At 35.2% G+C, this 23070-nt stretch overlaps 1 protein-coding gene across 18 annotated transcripts in view; it reads right to left on the bottom strand.

Moving 5' to 3' along the window:
• The window catches only part of PPFIA2 (PTPRF interacting protein alpha 2), a 475760-nt gene that overhangs the window by 331596 nt on the left and 121094 nt on the right, over nucleotides 1-23070 (bottom strand). For 3 of the 18 annotated variants that reach the window (XM_060306815.2, XM_060306819.1, XM_060306817.1), the window contains exon 1: nucleotides 843-1254. The exons of 14 other annotated variants lie outside the window; for them this stretch is intronic. In XM_060306815.2, the coding sequence (XP_060162798.1) occupies nucleotides 843-923 (81 nt within the window). In that variant the 5' untranslated portion in view covers nucleotides 924-1254. Of the gene's footprint in view, nucleotides 1-842; nucleotides 1255-23070 lie in introns of those variants that run through there. One more of the 18 variants, XM_060306816.2, reaches the window with a different exon arrangement.

The raw sequence follows: 23070 nt of genomic DNA, 5'->3' as shown, positions 1-23070 counted from the left end.
TTATATTCCCATAGTGTAAAATATACGAAGAGAAGAGTTTCATTTTTCCTTTTAATCTAATGATGATATGACTGAATTGCAAAGTAATCCTTAGTACTGAAAAATGCAATTTGAGGATAAAAATGAAGTAGAATATGATTTACTTTAGACAACCATTTTCTAGACTGATGACTGATTTATTCACAGTCAGTTGAAATATATTTAGTAGGTAACAGCTTTGTAACTCATATTTACATTTATATTGTAAATTATTTTGACTTTTTGATAACACAAAATCTTCCATCTTAATGAGTTTCTACTTTATCTCAAATTGAAAAGCATACTAAACCTGGTACTTAAGCTACTGTATTATTGACTGTATATTGCACACATAACAAAATTAAATAACAGGAGTTATGTTAAGCTATGTATATGAAATACAAAACATTTTTCTAAGCCCAGAGAACATAGTTTGCAAAGTTCCCTAAAATGTCTTTTAATTCTACCCTTTCTGTGATATATCAGGGAAGTAACTCTGTAATTTTCACCATATTACATCCATAAATAACAACTTCAGGAGAATAACTCATAAACTCTCAAAAGATGATACTGTAGCAGATTTAAGAATCCTTGTGAAAATTAAGGGTTCACTATTATTTTGCTTGAACTCACAGAGAATCCTAACGCCATCTCATCTCCATATTAAAAAAAAACAGATTAAACTGACATGCACATTATCTATCTCTTACATCCCCTTTAATACTTTCACACTTTGCAGTTTTCCTTCCCTTACTTTTCTCTTTATTAAAAGTTTGACTATATATTAACTTCCTAAGTAGTGAAGCCATTTAAAGCACACTTACTTGAAAAGTGTAAAACCGGGTCCCATTAGGAGGATGCACTTTAGGGGAGCCAGAAACGGTGTTCATATCCGAGAAAATCATTTCTGATCAGAGAGACAATATAATCCACAAGGAGCTAGAGATGCAGAGCAGAGAGCTTAGCGTACAGATAAATCCGTGCATGCATTGAGGGAGGCTAGAGGGTAAAATGAAATCTGCCCCATCCTTCTTAGATACACAGTGATAGCATTTTGAATCTTTCTCCTACATTTGAAATCTAAGCTGAAAGGTCATCGGCTACTGACCTTTTGTGCAGCTAGTTCTTTAGAACATACAATGTTTAAAAAAAAAATTTAAACACCGAAGGAAAAAAAGCAAGAACCAACAATAAATGGAGCTTGTGCAGAATCTGGCAGTGCTGTGGACCTGCCCATCTGTTCTCAGTGATAATCACCTCCCTCCACCACAGTCTAGCAGAGTGATTATGCTAAATATCCTGGTTAACCAATAACATACAGTTTCATTTCAGGGAAGCATGCACAGTGTAATTCAGAGGACCTCTTCTGACTAACCTGAAGCATGCTTCCTATACTGTTTAAAACTGTATCTAGTAACAAATTATTATTTCATCATGATTATTTCTGTATGTTTCTAAATCTCTTTGTTAATCCCAGTCTGTTCAACGAGATTTTAAATTTTAAAGCCTTTTTTTTTTTTTAATGAACAGTTCTTTTTAAAATGTATAGATCAAGTCATATTTTAGCTGGCTAGGACAGGGGCAAGGCATATAATTCAGTAAGGCTATATAATACTAGGCACTTTATCAAATAAAATGCTTCAATTATTTTTACTTTTCTAAACTCTTAAAGAACATCATGAATATGAATGTAATCATTGTTTTCTTATTTCCCCCACATTAACTCAAAAAATTGTTTCACAATTAATGCTTTAAAAAGTATCATACATGTGTTTTAAATAATTACAACTTTAACTCATGTATATAGAAAGCAATTAATAAAACATATTTTAGATACATGAAAATTTTTGACCCAAGATCTAAAAATATTGATTACAAATATTTAGGCTGTGTTGCAATGCATGTTCATTTTTCTATGTCTTTTCACACAGATTATTCAGTCTGTATAAAAGATCATATTCAGATGACTTTACACTTTTTAGAGGTAAAAATAAATGTTCCATTTACACATCATTCAAAGGCGGAGACTTCAGGAGGACAGAGACTAGAATGAACCAAAAGTGGTGTCTTTGTGAACGTATCTAAGATGACATAGTTATTTACAATCAAGAACCAGGAACCACCTCCTTTGAACCTGAAGACTATAAAAGTAATATGATGGTGATGAGCTCTTAAAACTTAAATTATTATTCATTTTTACTTTTGATTGTCTAGTCATGATTCAAATTTATAATATCAATGGGGAAGAAGTAGAAAAAATTTTCATTTCCTTAGATGGGATTCCTATATTATGGTAAATTATGTAAGTAGGTAATTGTTTACTTAGCAAGCTGCTAAATAAATCAGAAGATAACTTGTTAAATAAGTGTTCAATTGGGGGATAATTTTAGATTTATAGAAAAGTTGCAAAGATAGTATGAAGAGTTCCCATATATCCCTTACCCAATTTATGTAATTGTTAACATCTTACATGTCATTAGCATGCTCTCAAAGAAGTGATAGGGAGGGGTGAAATTGAGCTTTACCTCCTGGAGGTGGGAGTAGGTACATATGTTACACGGAATTCTTCTGTACAGAAGATTTGCTTCTCTCATCCGATTATTTTTTCGATCATTTATTTATATTGGCATGGACTCAGGTATATTTATTTTATACTTTGGGTTATAATACCATTTATTTGATGCTTAAATTGTCCCAGCATTGGCCACTGGGAGATCCTTCAGGGTGGATCCTGTTACCCTTTGATGTGCTCCCATCCTTTTTTTCTTTAAGCACAAATAATTATTTTTAAAAAATGTTTTTTCCTGTATAAAGTATGTATTATTTGCTAAAATGATTAGTCTCCTTAACTATAACTCTAATTATCACTGCAAGTTTACTTGAAAAGTCATGTTTTCCATTATTATTTTAATTGGCCATATTATTTTGTTTTTCAAATTAATCATTTTTACCCTTCTGATTTCTTAGCCCACATGGGGTTTATTCCATTGATTCTCAAATAAAGTAACTATATACACATATTAGCTGTGGTTATCAGTGATGTATATATAAATTTTTGGTTCTTCCCCCTTGAAATTAATGTTGGGATCATAATTCCTCTTATGGTGGGTGGGACCATGTAACTCATACTCTCAAGAGTTGTGAGTGGAAAAAATGTCTCAAAAACAAACCTGAAGCTTCTTGGGAACCCAGGATTTAAAGGAAAAATTTGTTTGCCAAGTAGATTATTATGGTACAACTATAACCCCCATTTACTTTTATGCTTACGTGTAAGTTGGTTCTGGTATAATTTAGATCAAATGACTCACTATATTTCTTATTATTATTGTAGAATAGACAATAAATCAAATATTTCTGGTATAATATCACATATTCCTGGAATAATCTCATATATTTGCTGAATTTGCATAATCCAGCAAACTATATAAGCTAGGAAATCTGAAGTATTTGGTCAATAAGAATATATGTTCTTTCTTTTTCATATTTCTTTTGTGGAGAGGGGAGGAAAGCAGTATGAATTAATGTTGAAAGAATGAGGAAGGAGAAATAGTGTTAATACATAATTATTTTAAGCATACTGCTTTATTCTAAATGTCACTGAAATTGCCAAAGTATATATTCTTCCCCAAACTTTTCTTTTTTCTATGTAGGCTATTTATGATAATAACATTATTTCATTGTTCTGAAGGTCTATTTGGCGACAACTCAACTTTCTCTCTCTGCCTAGTAGCAATAATAAAAGTGGTGCCCAGTTCTGAAAATTGCTAGGATACAGAATCCTACCTTATCCATTTTGGTTATAGATGTCTGGTACTGTTTCCAGATGCTAGGGGCATACCTATAAAAGACACAATATCTGTGCTCAAGGAACTTTAAATTTGGTGGGAGAAACATCATTTAGTAAGAGACAGTTAACTAGCAAGACAACTGAAATGCAGTTTAATTAATACGACTGACTTAACCTAAAGGAGAGTAAGTGAGGTCATTTGAAAAGCATCTAATTCAAGGGATGTATCAGAGTGACCCTCGCCAAAATAGGAGGTTGAAGTCTTTCCAAAGAGAAGTGTCCATGTGTGAAAAGATATGAGATGGCATAGAAATAGAACAGTTGGGAAAATATGGCTGAAAACATTTCAGGGCATAAGAAGTAAGTCCGCTAGGTGTGTGTTTGTTTTCATATAGAAACATTTGCTCAAGTGAAATTAGTAAAGAGACAGTCTATGAACACCCTATTCCTATGAAATCAAGTAAAATTAGAACATACTTGTCTTCTAAAATTATATGAGGGCTTCCCTGGTGGCGCAGTGGTTACGAATCCACCTGCCAATGGAAGGGACACAGATTCGAGTCCTGGTCCAGGAAGATCCCACATGCCGTGCAGCTACTAAGCCCCTGAACCACAACTACTGAGCCTGCGCTCTAGAGCCTGTGAGCCACAACTACTGAGCCCACATGCCACAACTACTGAAGCCCGCATGCCTACAGCCTGTGCTCTGCAACAAGAGAAGCCACCACAATGAGAAGCCTGCGCACCGCAACGAAGAGTAGCCCCTGCTTGCCGCAACTAGAGAAAAGCCTGCGCACAGCAACGAAGACCCAAAGCAGCCAAAAATAAAATAAATTAAAAAATAAAATGAAAAATAAAAATTTATGAAATGTAGAGGCATATTCTCATACTTTTGGTTAGCTTTCCAAATAGCTTTCCAGGATGGCTGTGGCTTGTCAAGAAATTTCATACTTAGTTTAATTGTCTCTGATTTAAAATAAGATTATTTTAATTATTAACTTAAAAGTAAAGAAAGTACAGTATTACTATGTAAAACAAAATGTAACGTGCTGATGGTAGCAACTGGTTTTCAGCCGATGTTTGACACATGATGGGTAAATAACATGTCTGTTTCAATTGTTACACACAAACCACTCCCTAAAATCTCTCAAGATATATCTTTCACCAACAGAAGTAAATTAACGATATTAACTCTAGAAGGTTTAATGCCAGCTATCTCAAGCACTTGAATTTTTACAGAAAATAATTGAAAATGAAAAAGCAAAAGGATAACTAAATTACACTTTTTAAAAAAGTGGGTAAAATAAAAGTCTTCAAGCCAGACACTTGTTTTTAATAGACTTACAGAGAAGATTCCCAGAAGTCATATAATATACCCTTCTGCCTCTGGGAATAATTACTCTTAAGCCTTCTGAAACGTATGTTATCAGTTTGGTTTTATAAAAAGTTCAAAAATACTTTATTTTTTTCTTAAATTCCATATATATGTGTCAGCATACGGTATTTGTCTTTCTCTTTCTGACTTACTTCACTCTGTATGACAGACTCTAGGTCTATCCACCTCATTACAAATAGCTCAATTTCGTTTCTTTTTATGACTGGGTAATATTCCATTGTGTATATGTGCCACATCTTCTTTATCCATTCATCCGATGATGGACACTTAGGTTGTTTCCATCTCCTGGCTATTGTAAATAGAGCTGCAATGAACATTGTAGTATATGACTCTTTTTGAATTATGGTTTTCTCAGGGTATATGCCCAGTAGTGGGATTGCTAGGTCATATGGTAGTTCTATTTGTAGTTTTTTAAGGAACCTCCATACTGTTCTCCCTAGTGGCTGTACCAATTCACATTCCCACCAGCAGTGTAAGAGTGTTCCCTTTTCTCCACACCCTCTCCAGCAATTATTGTTTCTAGATTTTTTGATGATGGCCATTCTGACTGGTGTGAGATGATACCTCATTGTAGTTTTGATTGACCACCTAGAGGGGTGGGATAGGGAGGGTGGGAGGGAGGGAGACGCAAGAGGGAAGAGATATGGGAACATATGTATATGTATAACTGATTCACTTTGTTATAAAGCAGAAACTAACACACCATTGTAAAGCAATTATACTCCAGTAAAGATGTAAAAAAAAAAAATACGTTAGAGCTACTATTTCATATCCTGTCAGGAAGATTAAGCACAAACATTTTTATATCCCTTCAACATAATTTTTTTCAACAAATAACTGTTAGACATATTCTGCTTCAAGACAAGCAATTCAATATAGCTTTTCTTTCATTCATTTATAGGTATTGGATAACAAGCTGAAAAATTTGCTACAATCATAAGAATTTGGGGAGTTAAAGGAATACACTGAAAAGGGCTTCTCATTTGCTGTTAGTTTCCAATAAATGCTCAGGGGGAAAGTGCCATACTGGATGAAGAACAGGAGAGAGAGTGCAGAAGAAGGAAGAAGAGGAAGAAAGACGGGGAGGAGGTGGAAGAGGAAAGGAGAAAGGAGAGATATCAATACAATTTTCATCACAGCATTATAACAAAGAATTTTATAGCCAAGCATCCAGTTAGAAGTCATGCCAGATGGAGTGAAATTTACAGCCCAGATGGGAAATACATCCTAGTGAATCCATATGGATGACATATGGAAGATAATTAAGTATATATTGCTATCTATCTATCTACCTATCTATCTATCATGTATCTATCAATCATCTATTTATCTATCTAAATATATATTCATAATTATGCACCTTTATCTATATCTGTATCCTTGTATTTATATCATGAAGTTTTCAGGACGCAGCAAAGATGACCCTGTACAGATAGCCAAAACTTTTACATCCTGCTTCTGAGTTTCCTACTTTCTGATACAGCTGGCTGTGCACAAGTTTGTAAGGTTGGTTCATTCATTCACTCACTCATTGATTCAACAAATCTTTATTGAAGGGAGAGGATGTACCAGACCCCTATTACAGTTAGAACAGAAATGAAAGGCAGGTGAACTGAGGGGAAACAGCATTTTGTACCATGCCAATGAGATGCTCAACGTAACAGGTGTCATCAAGTCTAGCAATGAGATCTTGCATTAAAGTATTTCAATTAAAAAAAATCTTCTAATGCCTCAGAGACTTTTTGCCAAGTTCAAGAATTTTTTTTGGCTAGTTAACCATTCACTGAGGGTGTCCCAAATAAAGACAATTCTTAGTATCCCTCAAGATTTGTGACCATGTAGACCAAGAAAAAAAAATCAAGCATATGGAAATTGAAATTGACAAGCTTCCATTTATAGCAAAACAAAAATATTAAATTTGGCTTGAATCCATATCTTGATAATAATGTGTTATATTTTTACATTATCTCATAAAGTTTTATATATGTATCTATATATGTATGTATATACATATATTGTGTAAATTATACACATGTACATATATACACACAGATATGTGTATATACATTACACCTGTGTACACATACATACACATACATACCTGCACGTATACTGTCTTCAGAACTCAACTTAGAAAAATTTTAAATGCTATCTTGTTTTCATATTTTTTGTTCTCTTTCACTCTGGTTTCTCTTGAACCACATTATTTTTTTTTTTTTTTTTTTTTTTTGCGGTACGCGGGCCTCTCACTGCTGTGGCCTCTCCCATTGCGGAGCACAGGCTCCGGACGCGCAGGCTCAGTGGCCACGGCTCACGAGCCTAGCCGCTCCGCGGCATGATGGGATCTTCCCGGACCAGGGCACGAACCCGTGTCTCCTGCATCGGCAGGCGGACTCTCAACCACTGTGCCACCAGGGAAGCCCTCTTGAACCACATTTTTCACAAATGTTTACATGTATTATGATGGTAGCCTATGAATATTTTTATGCTTAAATTACAAATATTAATTGTATGAAATTCAGCATTGAGTTTTTTTGTTTTGTTTGGCCCTTTAGCAGAAAAAATATTAATTGATTAGAACTCTAAATTCTACAAGTCAATAATTTCATTACATTATGTTAAGTTTATTACATGTTCTGAAATATATGTCATTAGTCTGATTTTACAGAAATCACATTAAAGTTTTATGATAGGATGCTATTTCCTCATCTACCACTCTGGATACCAGATGCCCACATAGCTCAGGTTTTTATAATGATATCTGAAAAAGTTTCAGAGCTCTGACTTTATACACATGAAAAGAGTTAGTAGAGAAGTAGGAGGTCCATTCTATGGCATGATAACTACATATATAGTATTATATGTTGAACTTGAACCAGAATATGCCCTACATGTTGTACTATATGGTACAGTTTTTACATTAAGTTTCAATTTTCCTTACAAATTGACAAAATTCTTAGCCATTTGTTACCAAACAGAATACCTCCACTCTGGACAAATCTTATATACTGTCCAGTTTCCATATATGTTCTCAGATACTCTGCACTAGAACTATTGCATCAGAATACAGAGAATTCTCAGTTGCTCATAAAGAATTTGAATTTTACTTTTTAAATCTGGAAGCATAATTCCTAGCTAAAGTTTGAGGTAAAAGAAGCTTCCTTAGTGTGCAAAAGTTGTGGCTTATATGGAACTTCTTGTCTGTCCCTAACAAAAACCAGTACCATGCATGCCATAGAATAGGCATCCAATAAATATTTGGGAAATGCTTTAAAGATTCTCTTCTGGGGCTTCCCTGGTGGCGCAGTGGTTGAGAGTCCGCCTGCTGATGCAGGGGACATGGGTTCGTGCCCCGGTCTGGGAAGATCCCATATGCCGTGGAGCGGCTAGGCCCGTGAGCCATGGCCGCTGAACCTGCCCGTCTGGAGCCTGTGCTCCGCAACGGGAGAGGCCACAACAGTGAGAGGTCCGCATACCGCAAAAAAAAAAAAAAAAAGATTCTCTTCTGGCTGGTTTGCTTCTCTTTTCTCATGGATTGCATTTTAATATTAACTATCTCTTTTTGACTTGCTGACTAGTCCTGATAATTCAAAAATCTTTATTCTCATTCCCAGATTCTTACAGTTAATATGTTGTATATTTAACAGTCCAACTTTGGGCTGAGTGCACTGTTTGGTACATAATAGGCAAGTCTTTGCTGAATGAAATGTACAAAAAGAAGAATGAACAAATCCAGATATTCTAACTACCAACCTATATAGTTTTTATTAAATAATGCCATGTAGCGGTTTAGGAAATAGATTTTAAATATATATGTTGAGACAGCTCACTTTGCACACATATGTATCCACTCACCCAAATGTACACATAAATTCTCCATGCACACATTCCCAGAGCTTTGAAATACCATATTAAAGAAAATAAAGGTATATTCCAAGCAAACAAGACAGATATTCTGATGCTTGTCATCCGGTTCACTTTACGTTAAACACTTTATACCACCCCAGAAGAAACAGATTTAACTGATAGGATGAGAGAAATCATGATGGTAACCAATTCTATGCAAGGACCTTTAGGATAACATTACCATGGTTAGCTTGGAATAATAAAACAATTAAAACAATTAACTTATATGGATGGACACTCCATTCATAATCCCATGTTTAAGATGAGAAAGATTGCAATAACACAGGAACAAGGGCAATATTACGCAAAACTGTGGAGTGAACTAAACTAATCTTTAGACTATTTCTTTCTTTTTAAAATCTCTACTGCCAAATTGTCATGGTAGCAAGTACATTATTTCCTCCTTAATTATACTTTTTCCAAGAATTTTCTTTGGAAGCTAAAGCCAATCACTATCCTGTTTTATTTTCTGTTAAGAGCAAAAACAATGGTTCAATAGTTACCATTTATTGAATGATATTCTATGCCAGTCATAGTGCTGACTTTTACAAAACCTTCTAAAGGAGGTATTTTATTCCTCAGTTATATATAAAGAATCTGAGTCTTAGAAAAATTATAACTTGTCTGGGTCACACAGCTGGTAAGTGAGAAAGTCACTTAACTTGAAATCAGGTTTATCTGATTGCAAAACCACACTGTAACTCAAAATTATATCTTGGCACTGCTTTATCCACCACTGATTTTAATTCAGTACAGAATATGAAAAGGGGATTTACACATGATTGATTGATTGATTTCATACATCCAAAAATTTTTAGGTGACTGTATATCTGACGAACTATTTATTTTAAAATTATTGAAGTGTTCAGATTCTCCTAATGGATCAGTTGTGGGTTGTGAAAGGCAGAAAATAATCCAGTACAACTTCAAGTCCTTTGATCTGAGCAGTTGCTCAAGTTTTTGGCTTGATCAATGGAAGAATGAGATTGCCACCAACTAAGATGGAGAAGACTGCCACAGAAGCAGGTTTGGGAAAATTCAGTTGCTCAGTTTTACACGTTAAGTTTGAGGTTTCTATTAGTCATCTAAATAGGGACGTTACAAAGGAAGTTGAATCTGGAGCCCAAATTAGCATACAGACTAAAACCCAAAAGACTAGAATGAAGTCATCAGGAAGTGAATGTAAATAGAGAGAAGAGGTAAGAGCCCAAGCCCTAATGCACTCCAACAGTAAGCATCCTGGGAGACCAGCAAAGGAGAATAAGTAGAAACAATCAGCAAAGTAGGGGGAAGACCAAGACAGTAATGCATCCTGAAAGGCCACTGATAAACCTGAATCCAAGGGTTGAGAGTGATCATCGTATCAGATGCTGGGAGATCAATTAAGATGAAGATTGGCCCTCGGATTTAACAATGTGAAGATTGGCTTGGTGGAGGGCTGGAAGAAAAGCTGATCGAAGTTAAGCTTAAGATAAAATGGGAGGAGAGAAATTGGAGACTGTTTCTACAACACTTTAAAGCATATTGTTGCAAAAGGAATTAAAGAAGTGGGACAGTGGCTGGCAAAGAAAGGAAGGAGAGAAATAAGTACATGATGTGCTGAGGGAAAGGCTCTAGTAGAATATGAAAAACTGATGATGCAGAATGAAAAGAGGCAAATTTCTGGAGCAAGGCCCTTGAGTAGCTGAGAGGAAACAGAATCTATGAGAACAGAGACTGGCTTTACAGAGGAAGAGGACCCCATATTTGATAACAGGTGGAAGGCAGAGTATGTGAGTCCCTATGCTGGTAACTGTGGTGGTACGAGTTTGTGCAAATCCTTGGGAACTTAAGAAGCAAGGCCATCAGCTGAGGGTAGGTTGGGGAAGGGTGTTTTGAATGTTTGAGAAGTGAGAGAATGGTATGAATTAATCATGTAGGGGAGAGAGAGAATATTGAAAAATAACCATATTAAAGAACATAGCTTAGATATGTGAGCAAATCAGTGGACTTTACCTCCTTAAATTAAAGGCTTTGGCTATAGATGTGTGGGTTAAGAGAAGCTACAAAGTTTACAGTGTGACAAAAAGCAGTTTAGAATGCCTGCGCCCCTGAGGCAGGCAGTTCCACAAACTGATAAAATGAGGGACCGAAAAAGTAAGCCATGCATCCCAGTTCATTCTCAGACTGGCTTACCCAGGAAATCATTTCTCCTGGGAAGAGTACAAGTCAGGCCAGAAGTATTACTTTAATGGGATCCCTGCCACATGGTAGAGAGGGTATTTCCCAGAACAATCAATCCTCATTCTCTCATTCCCATATTCTTATATTTCCACTATATTTTTTTCTTGGACAGCATGAAAATAGACATCATTTAATCCAGTTTTCTCCCAATTTATCAGCCAATTCTTATTTCCACTCTCTCCACACCTAACCAAGAATCCATGGTCTATTATGACTTCCATTTTCTTGCTGATATCATCATCCTATTTTCCTAACATAATTTTATTTGATTCATTCAGTAAAGAATTGTTTTAATCCAATTGTCCATCTTCTCTGCTACAACCTGAGTTAATGTGTGCTGCTGGAGCACATCATACAACCAATGCACTTTCAAGCTTGCCAGGCTCCACCTCAACAGTGCTCCCTAAGCTGCCTGTCCCTCATTATTTCCCTCTTTCTCCTTTCACAGCAGCTGAATAAACTTTTCTCCAATCTATTTAAGGCCTTTATCCCCTGCTTGCTCACTCACCCTCCACAGATTAACAGTAGTTTTATAGTGAAATCCCTTTCTTTATACGCTTACATGTATTTGCACCTATGCTTATCTTTTTCTCTCATCTCAAAGTCTGAGACTGATACTTCTATTTCATTTTGTCACAACGAGAAAGAGAAGCTTCCTGGCAATTTCAGGGCTACAAGGGATCTTCTTAAGCATCATTGCCAATGGCTTGCAATCTCTTTTCTAGGACTGTCTCTTTTACAGATTTCCCTTGATTGTCCCTTTAATGCATCCACATATTCACTCGCCTCTAAACTTAGGCTGCTATATACTATCTCCAAACATTATTTAAAATCTCAGATAGTTAGAGACTTAAAAGACCCTAGCAATCATCTAGCAATATTAGAATCTTCCAACATTAGAATTCTCTAGGGTGCTTTAAAAAATACCAATATTTAGGCCTCACTTCTAGTAATCTTGGTTTAATTAGTTTAAGGATGCCAAATTAGTATTTTTCTAATCTTGTTTGTTTTTCAACGTACAAACAAGATTAAGGGATCACTGACATAGTGCAATTCTTTTATTTTATAGTCAAGCTGAATATAAGAGAGATAACAATATCCTGCTCTTCTTGGTCACACCATGAATCTTTCTGAGCTAACTAGGGCAGAGCATCTCAACTAGTGTGCTGCAAATAGGTTACAGGTGTGCTGCAACACCAGTTTCTCAGTTTCAGGGTGACTCCTCAAAGTCTGGGACTTGCAGAGCTCCTGAGGTGCTCAATTGTAGGCTTGAGTATGCTCCTCTGTCTACATTACTGTGATGTAGAAATCTCATGATTTTCTCTTTGTGCCATTATGTGAACCAGGTTGAGAAACACTCATCTAGTGTACCCTTGTCCTCAAAATTTGCTGGCTAATATTTCCTCTCTGAGAAGTTTATCTTTTCACCTTGTTCTCCATTAAATTCCATTTTTTATGTTTACCCTCTCTTCTAAATCCAGGTCATGTGACCAGTTTTGTGTTATTAGTACATTCTTCAGTGCAATAACTAAATAAGGAATGAATGATTAACCACCACTTAGGGAATGACCTCAGCAAAACTTCATTTTGAACACATTGACAGTGAATTATTATTACTGAATTACACCTTCTTAGCTATAAATGTACACAGACTCCTAAATGACTCTGGTCAAGTCAGTTTTGCAGCTTGTTGATTAGGAGGCCATGCGGACATAGAATTAAGAGTTTATTATGTCACGATAAATTGTGGGCATTTATTAATTCCTTCAATTTATCTGCCTTGTAATTAACATTCACCACACATAAATAAATGAAAGGAACAGAAATATTAACATTTCATAACAAAGGCAGAAATCTGTATTATAAATGCTTTGATTTAATTATCAAAAGGACACATAATTAGTATTATGATTACAGTGTCTTGGACAGCATTATATACACTGGAAACCCCAGTCATGCAAAAAATGTTAATTTGGTTGAACTGATTAGATGCAAGGAATAGGATATGTCTTTGAGTTATGATTGTATTATCATTAAATCATCAACTCAGTACATGGGCTCTCGTGTCAAACAGATCCAAATTCAAATCCCCATGCCTCTACTTTCTTGACCAATAAAACTTTGAGTTAGTCTCTCTGAGTGTCAGTTTTCTTTCTCTGAGAAGTGGAGATTAAAATAGGTTTTAACTCATTGGTGGTGGTGTGAAAGTCAAGTGAGATAATGTATGTAAAGCCCTTAGTGTCATCATTACCCTCTCACTCAGAATCAAATCTACTTTCTAAATTTCTTTTTTTTCACCAATAGATTGTATTGCCTTTCTTGATTGCCTTCTGTTACCCAGAATTCCCTTTTTACTGAAATTCAGGATCCAGATCCAGTGCCCCCTCTGCTATGAAGTCTCACCAGTCCAGAATCTTTTTCATGTTCACTCCACTAGTCTGCACCTCAGTTGTAGCCCTTAACAAGGTCTGCAATAGGTGAGTTATTAGCATATTGGTGCACCTGTCCACTCAACTAGGAGCTCCTAGAAAATGTGAATTGTGTTCTTCATACAGCAGCCTATAAGATCTGTAAATATGTGAATCAGACTATTCCATTCTCTTTCTCTCAACTCTTTAATACTTTCCTATCACACTTCAGAGAAAATCCAAAGTCCTTTCCAAGCCTACAAAGCCATGCAATATTTGATCATGGCCCTGCCTGTTTACTTCATGCCATTATGCCCCTGCACACTATCCAGTGGCCACACAGTCTCCTTGCAGGCCCCAAAATATAATGTCAACTGATACAGTGAAGATCTACTTAGCACAAGCTATGAGTCATATGCTATTCTAGGCATTTAGGGTACATTGGTGAATACAGTAAACAAATACCCTTCTTTGTAGAGCTTCCACTATAGTGGGAAAGAAGTGCAGAAACCACCAACATAATAAGTAAATTATATTGTACCCCAAAAAGGAATAAGTGTAATGGAAAGAAGTAGAGCAGGGGAGGAGGACAGGAACTAGAGCAAGGGAAGAAGAGATTAGTTAGTTGTGATTTCAAATCCCATATTAAGCATATCCTCCCCTTAGTATTTGCAAATGCTATTCCTTTTGCCTGGCTCTCCCCCAAGCCCACCCAATATTCATATAGTTCCTTCTATGAATTATTTAAGTGTCTGCCCAAATGTCAACACTTCCAGAAGTCCCTATCTGAAGAGAGTGTAAAAAGTATACTCCCAATCCCCACTGCAGCTCTCTATTCCCTTAATCAGCTTTATTTTCTTCACTTCATTATATATCTATATATTTGTTCATTTTATGATTAATATATTTTTTCTGTTTTATTAACTGTTGTATTTCCAGTGCTTAGGACAATATTTGCCATAAAGTTATAATAAATATTTATTAAATAAATGAATGCAGGTAATAATTAGCTTCAGCTAATGGTTATTAAATGTAAAAGGTAGAGCCAAGAAAACTGACATTTAATCACCAATATATTATTTCTCAATAATTGGGAAAACATTTTATATTAAAAAGTTCTGCTTTTTATGCCCATGGCACTTTTATAGATAACAATAACCTGCCAAACTTCTCTAAATGAGATCCCTCACTCATTAATTCAACAATTGTTAATTGAGTGCTTATAACATTCTAACTTTTGCACTAAGCACTGAGGATACAACAATTCAGAAGACGGATATAATTTTTTTTAAAAAAGCATCTTTAATTATTAACAAACTTGCATATATATATATAATTATAAAAATCAAAACACAAAGATTGTTTGTGAACATCATCACACTGCTTCTTTTGAGTTAAGTCACCATTCAGAACTGGTTGGTTGAGAAAACAGCATGGAGAGGGGTGGTTAGAGTGGAACAAGGAAAACAAGCTAGGAGGCTGAGCAAGTAAATGCAGATGGTGGCTCAGACCAACGTGGTAGTGGGGAAGTTGGTGAGACCTAGCTGGACTCTAAAAATATTTTGAAGGTAGATTTGGATGTGAAGGAAATAGGAGACAAGCAAAATTTCAAGAATTTTACCTACCACAAATGGAAGGATGGAGTGGCCATAAACTGAGATGGGAAGATTACGGTTGGATCAGGTTTGTAAGGACCATCGAGAGCACAGTTTTCAACATGTTGAGTTTTAGATATCTATTAGACATTCATGAGGATATGTCAAGGAGGTAGTTGGACAAGGAGCTTGGATTTCAATGGCGAATCCTGGAAAGAACTATAAATTTGGGAGTCTTCAGTGTATAGGCTTAAGTGTATAGGAGTAAATGTAGAGAGAGAATCTTCCAGCACCCCAATATTACAGAATCCAGTGAAATGAGGAAGGACCAGCAAAAGACGCTAAAAGGCTAAAAGCTAAAGGGAGCTAAAAGGAGGCGCCAGTAAGCATCACACTAGGATTGGTATTTCACTGGTGGAGCAGCCCACTCTTATGCTCCTGCTTGAAGCAAGAGCCTCCTATCTAGAGTGGGGAGGCTTTTGTCCAAGCTGATAACTTGGACAACAAGCCAGGTGGATTGAAAAAGGAGGTGGCCTTTTCCTGGCCAACCAGGTCACATAAACCCACAGTGGTGACCAACGAAGTGACAAATTATCACATAAATATTATCCTATTCTGACTTTAATGGAAGGCCAGGATGGGAATATACCAATAAACAACATGTGTTTGCAATTTGATATAGAGTTCAACACCAACACCAAAATAATCTGGAGGGCTAGATGTCAGTGTTAAGGGGTATAATATAGATTCTTTGAGTAAAATGTTGATATAATCCAGTAACTAGTAATTTGAACTTTTTTCTAAATGGAAGAATGTATGTTAAATAAAATTAAATGTGGAAACCCACAATATAATATATACAAGAGTGGGATTTCTTTGTTTGAGGCAGAGTAGCAGAATCAGAGACCTGCCTGTTCAGAGTCCCTGTTGGACTGTCCTTGGGGCATCTTGACACAGTCCTAGAGTCCTGGTAAACATGGCTTAAAAGCACTGGCAGAAGCTTAAAAAGAAAGCAGGTCAGAGATGAAAAAAATTGACATTTGAAGCAGTCAGGGAAGGTCTGGGAAAAATGGACCGGATAGAATAGACTGAGCCCAGGTTGTCAATACTTTGGATTTTCCCCCAGAATTATGACATATCAGTTACAAAACCTCCAAAACTAAAGAAAACATACTGGGGACAACCAGGGTCATCTAGCAATAATGTTAAGTAAATTATAATTTAAAGAAAGAGAGAAGATTTATAGTCTAGAAGAAAATAAAACTGATGTGAATAAGAATACACATATACAGTGAAGATTATCCATTTCAGGAATATATTAACTCTAAGGTAAAGGGGTAAAAATGCATTTAAAAGTTTTTTAAAACAAGACAGTGAATATGCTCTTCCACAACTAATTCGGGAAAGACAGAAGTTGCAATGAAGAGCACGCTTGATAATGAACCTCCAATTGCATCCAATATCAATCTATTTTAATCAAATGGGAGATTAGCCTTCCTGCAAGCACTAAGTGGAAGTGTGAATAGAAAAGCAATCTTGTAGGGTCCCTCAAGAGGAATATTCCAACTTATTTAGAGATAAAAGACTTTCAGGCAGTATTCAAAACAGTGAAAATAGAGACTCAAAATGCACGAACTAATTTCAAAGAGTAGATAAAAAGGAATAAGTGTCATGAGAGATACAAACTGGAAATTATAAATGCTCATTAAAGTGATGAGGAACTTAGGCAATTTTAATGGCTCAAAATGATATAGCATTAACTTCATCCATCTACTACATAGAATTGGGACATTATTTTTTCTGTCTAAGGCTGAAAGATATATCACTAGTTTACAAATGTGAGCAGTGAAATGATCTGCCAAAGATGTCAGAGTAACTTACATTTACAATATAAGACTCCCACCACCACCTGCTTTCAGATTGTATATCCAGTATATCCCCAATTGTATCCGGTGGGTATATGGGTACAGTTCCTAAAACCAGACATTTGAACGAAGAACAGACGTCCTGATGATTAAGATATGTATGTGGACATTTTCTTATATAAATTTGATACAAAAACACATGACAAGGAATGAAACTCACTCATTTTCTCCTCCTACTAGAATTATGTAAATTATATAATGGGAGGGAATTTTGTTTTGCTCATTGCTGTAACCTGAAGGCTTAGAACAGTGCCTCACATAAAGTTACAACTCAATGACTATTTATTGAATGAATGAAGACCAGTCAATATACACAAACCGAAGTGACAACACTAGTCCCTGGAAGTCAGTAAAATGTCCATTTTAAACAAGCTACTTTGCATAGTAGAATTGTAGACTTGCACAGGTAGGAGGCCCCAAAATATATATTCACTCTTTAGAAAAAAAAAAGACATTAGTTATTCCCAATATATAAATAATACACTGAGTTTTTGGTGAAAATAAGAAGATAACAGTATTTGGTAATCAAAACAAACCATAAAAATTAAGGAACTAATTTTTCATTTTTTTCTTTTTTTTTCAGTTTTAATATTTTTTATTGAAGTATAATTGATTTACAATGTTGTGTTAATTTCTGCTGTATAGCAAAGTGATTCAGTTATACATATATATATATACAAGTTTTTTAAAAAATGTTTTTTCCATTATGGTTTATCACAGGATATTGAATACAATTCTCTGTGCTATACAGTAGGACATTTTTGTTTATCCATTATATATATAAAAGCTTACATCTGCTAACCCCAATCTCCCACTCCATCCCTCCCCCTCCCCTGTCCCCCTTGGCAACTACCAGTCTGTTCTCTATGTCCCTGATTCTGAAGAAACTGATTTTTCTAATTTTACCTAAGCCAGTAATCATCAGGGGTGATTCAGGAAGGAGCAAAGCTTTAAAACATGGTTAGGTGGCATAAGGTTTTTCCACTCAGACTAAAAGTAGGCCAAAGTAGTTAAAACCAAACAAAACCAAAAAGTATACAAGCATAAAGAACCACAGGGTTGGTTAAAATTCAGCTTGCAGGTGATCCAAAAGAGAAATGAGTATTCAACTTTGATTTCTTAAAAGGACTCTGTGTGTGTGTGTGTGTGTGTGTGTGTGTGTGTGTGTGTGTGTGTGTGTAAAATGGGAAAGAGAAAAGGAAAATCTTACATCCTAAATAAGTTTATCACAGGTGCAATCATCCTTGTGTGATTACTATGTTGTAATTATTCATTTGATATAAAATATAAATGTTCATATAGTAATTATTCATTATTGTATACAAACCTCCAGCCACAGTGGTATAATTTCTTCCTCACATATACTCCCAGATGATTCTGTTTATAGTTTTATTAGAAGGCTTGTAACTATTTCTTACATTAGACTTATTTGTATATTCATTACTCTCAATTCACTGTCAGTTCTTTTAAACAGCATGTATAATGGCTTACTAACCTTTAGCATTAATATATTGACAGTTGAATCATAAAATGTGACAGACAAATCTGTATTTTTGTATTTTCACCTATAAATTAAGACTGTAAGCCTCATGAAAGTAAAGATCCTTATTCACCACTATATTTTCTATGCCTCAATGTTTAAAACAATATCTATTGAATGGTTAATTTAAAAGATTTCTAATTTTTGTATTGTTATGAAGAACAATAGACATCAGGATAAATAGCCTGTGTTATTATGATACATGTTAGTTTAAAAAACTTATACAAGAATACTTTAAAAAGTAGAATTCAAGTTAGATAAATCAGGACACCAAGAAAGTTTTTGTGGAAATGGAAATTATTATGTGCTAGCTAAAGATATCATGTTTTTGAGTTTGGAGTCTATTTTGAATAGAGAAGTGTTAACCACATCATTTTCCACCTAAGATGTGATGAAAGTAAGACTGTGATATTGGGGTTAAAAAAGGCAAATTTTACTTAGTACTCTTTTATCTCCTGTAAACAAGTCAGCTAAATTTGGGGCACTACTCAAATAGCTGCATAAAAAGAATAATAAAAAACACACAGACATACAACCTAAAACAATATTCACTATTTTCTTGATCAGAACACCAATAATCCTTTATATTGAATCACCTATTATTTTGCACTAATTGGTTATTGTGATTAATATATCTTCCCCTTGCCAAGGGAAAAGATTCCATGTGAAACAGTGAATAGGAAGGAACAGGTTCAATGGAAGAGACAGGTAGGTTGAAAAATGGATCTTCATCTCTACAAACACTAAATGTCAAAATACACTCTTCCTAGTAGTTGACAATCACATGCCAACTTGCAAATCCAAAAAATATAGAGTAGATATATGACCGTTACTTTCTGTATACCCTATTTTTTAATTATTAATTTCTTAGGTTCTGAGTCAGGCCAATCCTATAATCTGCACGTTGCTTAGCACTTGTCCCAAGTCACAATTTTATATACAATATCTAATCAGGATAAGGATGATGATGAAATATCTTAAAGGCTTCCCCCTCAAATTCTACCAGAGACAACAATGAGAATTTAGACAATGACATACCCTTTACTGGTTTTGGCCTTTCACAAAATTTTGATAGAAGTAACAACTTCTAAGATACAGGTTATATAAATTTTAAAGTCTTTTCATATGTTAAATATGACATCAACTTGCAAAAGTGAGGGAGATTAAGCCATCTTGCAATGGCTTATTAACTTAAATATTCAGTTAAAATGTGAATAATTGGGCAAATTTCATGTAGAATGACATTAACTCTGTTAAAGCATATGGGTAATGATGCTATGATGTTGTTCACATAAATTAATCACTGTCTGAAGTGGTACTAGAATTTACCCCATGCTCACCACCGTCTTGCAAAGAGTTGTCCTGTGTCATAGAGAAACTTGGCTCAAAACTATGGTCATTTAAATAAAAGTTCATGACAGTGTGGGACATGTCACTACTGTGTACTTATACACTTTAACTAGGGGTTATGGTTGGGGCCTAAGCTCATCAATCTCAATAACTGTGATACGTCAAGGTTGTCTGTAATATGTCCAATTTGCATGGACATGTCCTAAACACTTGGAAAGAGCTGTGAATGAGGAATTCAAAGCCTATATTTACATCTTGAAACAAGAAATTTAGCAAGAAAAATTATGCTTGCCCTCAGATTCATTACTGAAATTTGAACTCCCTTCGGATGGCACCCCACGAACGCAGGAAAACTCAGTGTGATAGGAAAGAGCTGAAGGCTGTGTATTAAAAACCTTAGCTGGTATCATAGATACATTAATGTCACGACATGATATTCCTTGCAAGGTTCCTCGGTCAGACTTAGCAAAAATTTCCCAGCTTAAAAAACAAAACAAAACAAAACAAAAAAAAAACCCTGAAAAAAAGCCCCAAAGAGCTTTCAAAATTCAGCCAAAGTTGACTGACATATCTGTAATATCTGAGAGGAAGCCTTATCACATTTGGTGAGAGGGTGATACACAGCTTATGCACAGACCACGAGAGCTGACAACACATGCGTAGAGCAGGGTTCAGGATGGGATGCAGGTGAGTAGGAGCATATGTGTAGAGAAGTGGCTTCTATCTCTCCACTATGCTCTGGTGCCTTTCAGATACAGAGCCCAACATTCTGCATCTCCAGTCCTGGCAAACTTTTCCTCTTTTTTGCTCTTCCTCTATTTTTCCTCCTTTTATATCCTTTCTCTCTCAACTTCTTCTATTAGGCCAGGAAATTTGTTGATCTCTAGTGTTCTGGTAATTCAGTAATGGTCATTAAAAATTTTCACAAGAGCCAAAAAAAAAAATCACCTGGCTTGGATTCAGATGGCATGAGTTGAATCCTGGCTCTGATACTTTGCATAGCGGCTATTTTGTGTCCCTGGGCAAGATTCTTGGCTTTGAAAGTCATGGTTTCTAAGGCTGTAAACTGGCTACAATAACACATACCTGAGAGAGTTCTTGAGAAGATTGTATTTGAACATCTTATTTGAAAATAACTAGCATTATAGGTAGTAAAATAAAAGATCTATTGATTTCATTTATATTTCTATTATTCTCCAGTATTTTTCTAAGTATTATTGCTATTTCCTGATTCTTTCTCTCTTTTATTTTTACTCCCCATAATCCTTTTATGTGCTATCGTTAGCTGTTTGTGATAGAGAGAAATGTGATGCACAAGTCACAGAAAGAGGGAGGACTAATTCTCAATAGCAAGCATTCTCAGATTTCATTAAAAACCCAAACATAGAGCCTTACTTAATTGAGAGAAATGTCCAGTTCCCATAGCAGGATATTTAACACTAGATTTTGTTACTCCTTTTCTAAGTTAGATTATAAACTCATGCTGATACCATTTATAGCAAGTTTGTAAATGTAATGTACACATCTTACCTACTACAGGAACATTAAAGCACGTGGAGAGGACTTATTCTAGGTCAAAAAGGACTTTAAAGCTACCTGAAAGAATTCTTCTCTGTAAATTGAAAAAGAAGCTATTTTCAAGCTTTTTCCATTGCATATCAAAGGGATGTTTTCTACTAATGTAGTCTTTTTCAACTTACAAAATCTCAAATTTACATGGTGTGAGGGACCACAAAAATATAATTCCAGAAAATATTTAATCCAGTATTATTATTACAACTTTATTAAATTAAAAAAACCACATACTCTTAAAAATTAAGGCATGTAACCAAATAGACACAATGTTGGATATAAATAGAAATTCTGCCAAGCTGTTTGAGTCGCCCTGCAGTATGTCTGGTAGAATGGGCAGAGTACTGCAAACAATAATGAAATAAATAAAACTGGAATTGTGTTCTGAACATTATGTTCTTGGCAGGAATTAAGGTGATGCTATCATAAGGGACACCTGCTTCCAGAAATTCAATTGGGAAACTCTGTTGCATTATTTCCCTGCGAACAAAAGCATACATTTTGAATGATGTGTGTTATTTTGGGAATTTGTTGGGTGGGAGGTTAGCATGGGCAGAGATTTTTGAAGTACTCAGTATACCAAATCTTTCTTTAATCTCTAAACCCTTTTTTCCTCTTTGATCCTAGTAAAGAAAGTACCCATTTTATGCTACGTTACCTTGAGTCATAGGGATACAGACAATACTAATCAATCCACTTTTACCTCTCAAAATAGATCTTAATCTATAAGGGATCCTTTTTTGCCTTAGGTGTGCTCTATGATGTGCTTGAAAACAGATTATCAGTGATTAGGCAAGGGTCACCAAAATCCTTGACAATCTTTAAAAATTAGTCATTTTGATCACTGAAAGACGGTCACTCTCCTAGGACGGTACTGGCTGTTCATTACAACTGTTTTTCCACTATATCATTACGAGAACGGTGTAATCTTATTCTGGTGTCACACATGGGATGTATCAATTGCATATCTGTAAACATCACAACCTAAAGGAAAATATGTAGCTTAATTTGTCTTCATTTCCAAGTTTGAAACAAAATTAAATACTATATAGTTAAAATGGTACCCTTTTATATATTCTGACAATAATACTAAATTCATAATCAAGGATAACTTACAACATCCACACATTAAATGCTGTTGAGGTGGTCCTTGGAATTTCAATTATTTTCATAGATTGCCCTCTTGTGGCCATATATGATGCTACGAACAATAAAACGAAAATGCTACATATATTTTGTTTCGTTCTATCTGGTAAATGCCTTGAGGTTTTATTAATATCTGAATATTCATTTTATAACATTTAATGATAAAATACCCATGAATATTCTTCAATTTGAATTATAAGCAAA

This window comes from Globicephala melas, chromosome 10, assembly GCF_963455315.2.
Source record: "Globicephala melas chromosome 10, mGloMel1.2, whole genome shotgun sequence".
Classification (NCBI taxonomy): domain Eukaryota; kingdom Metazoa; phylum Chordata; class Mammalia; order Artiodactyla; family Delphinidae; genus Globicephala; species Globicephala melas.
Note: the sequence above shows the minus strand (reverse complement) of the source record. Positions and strands in the feature narration are given on the sequence as shown.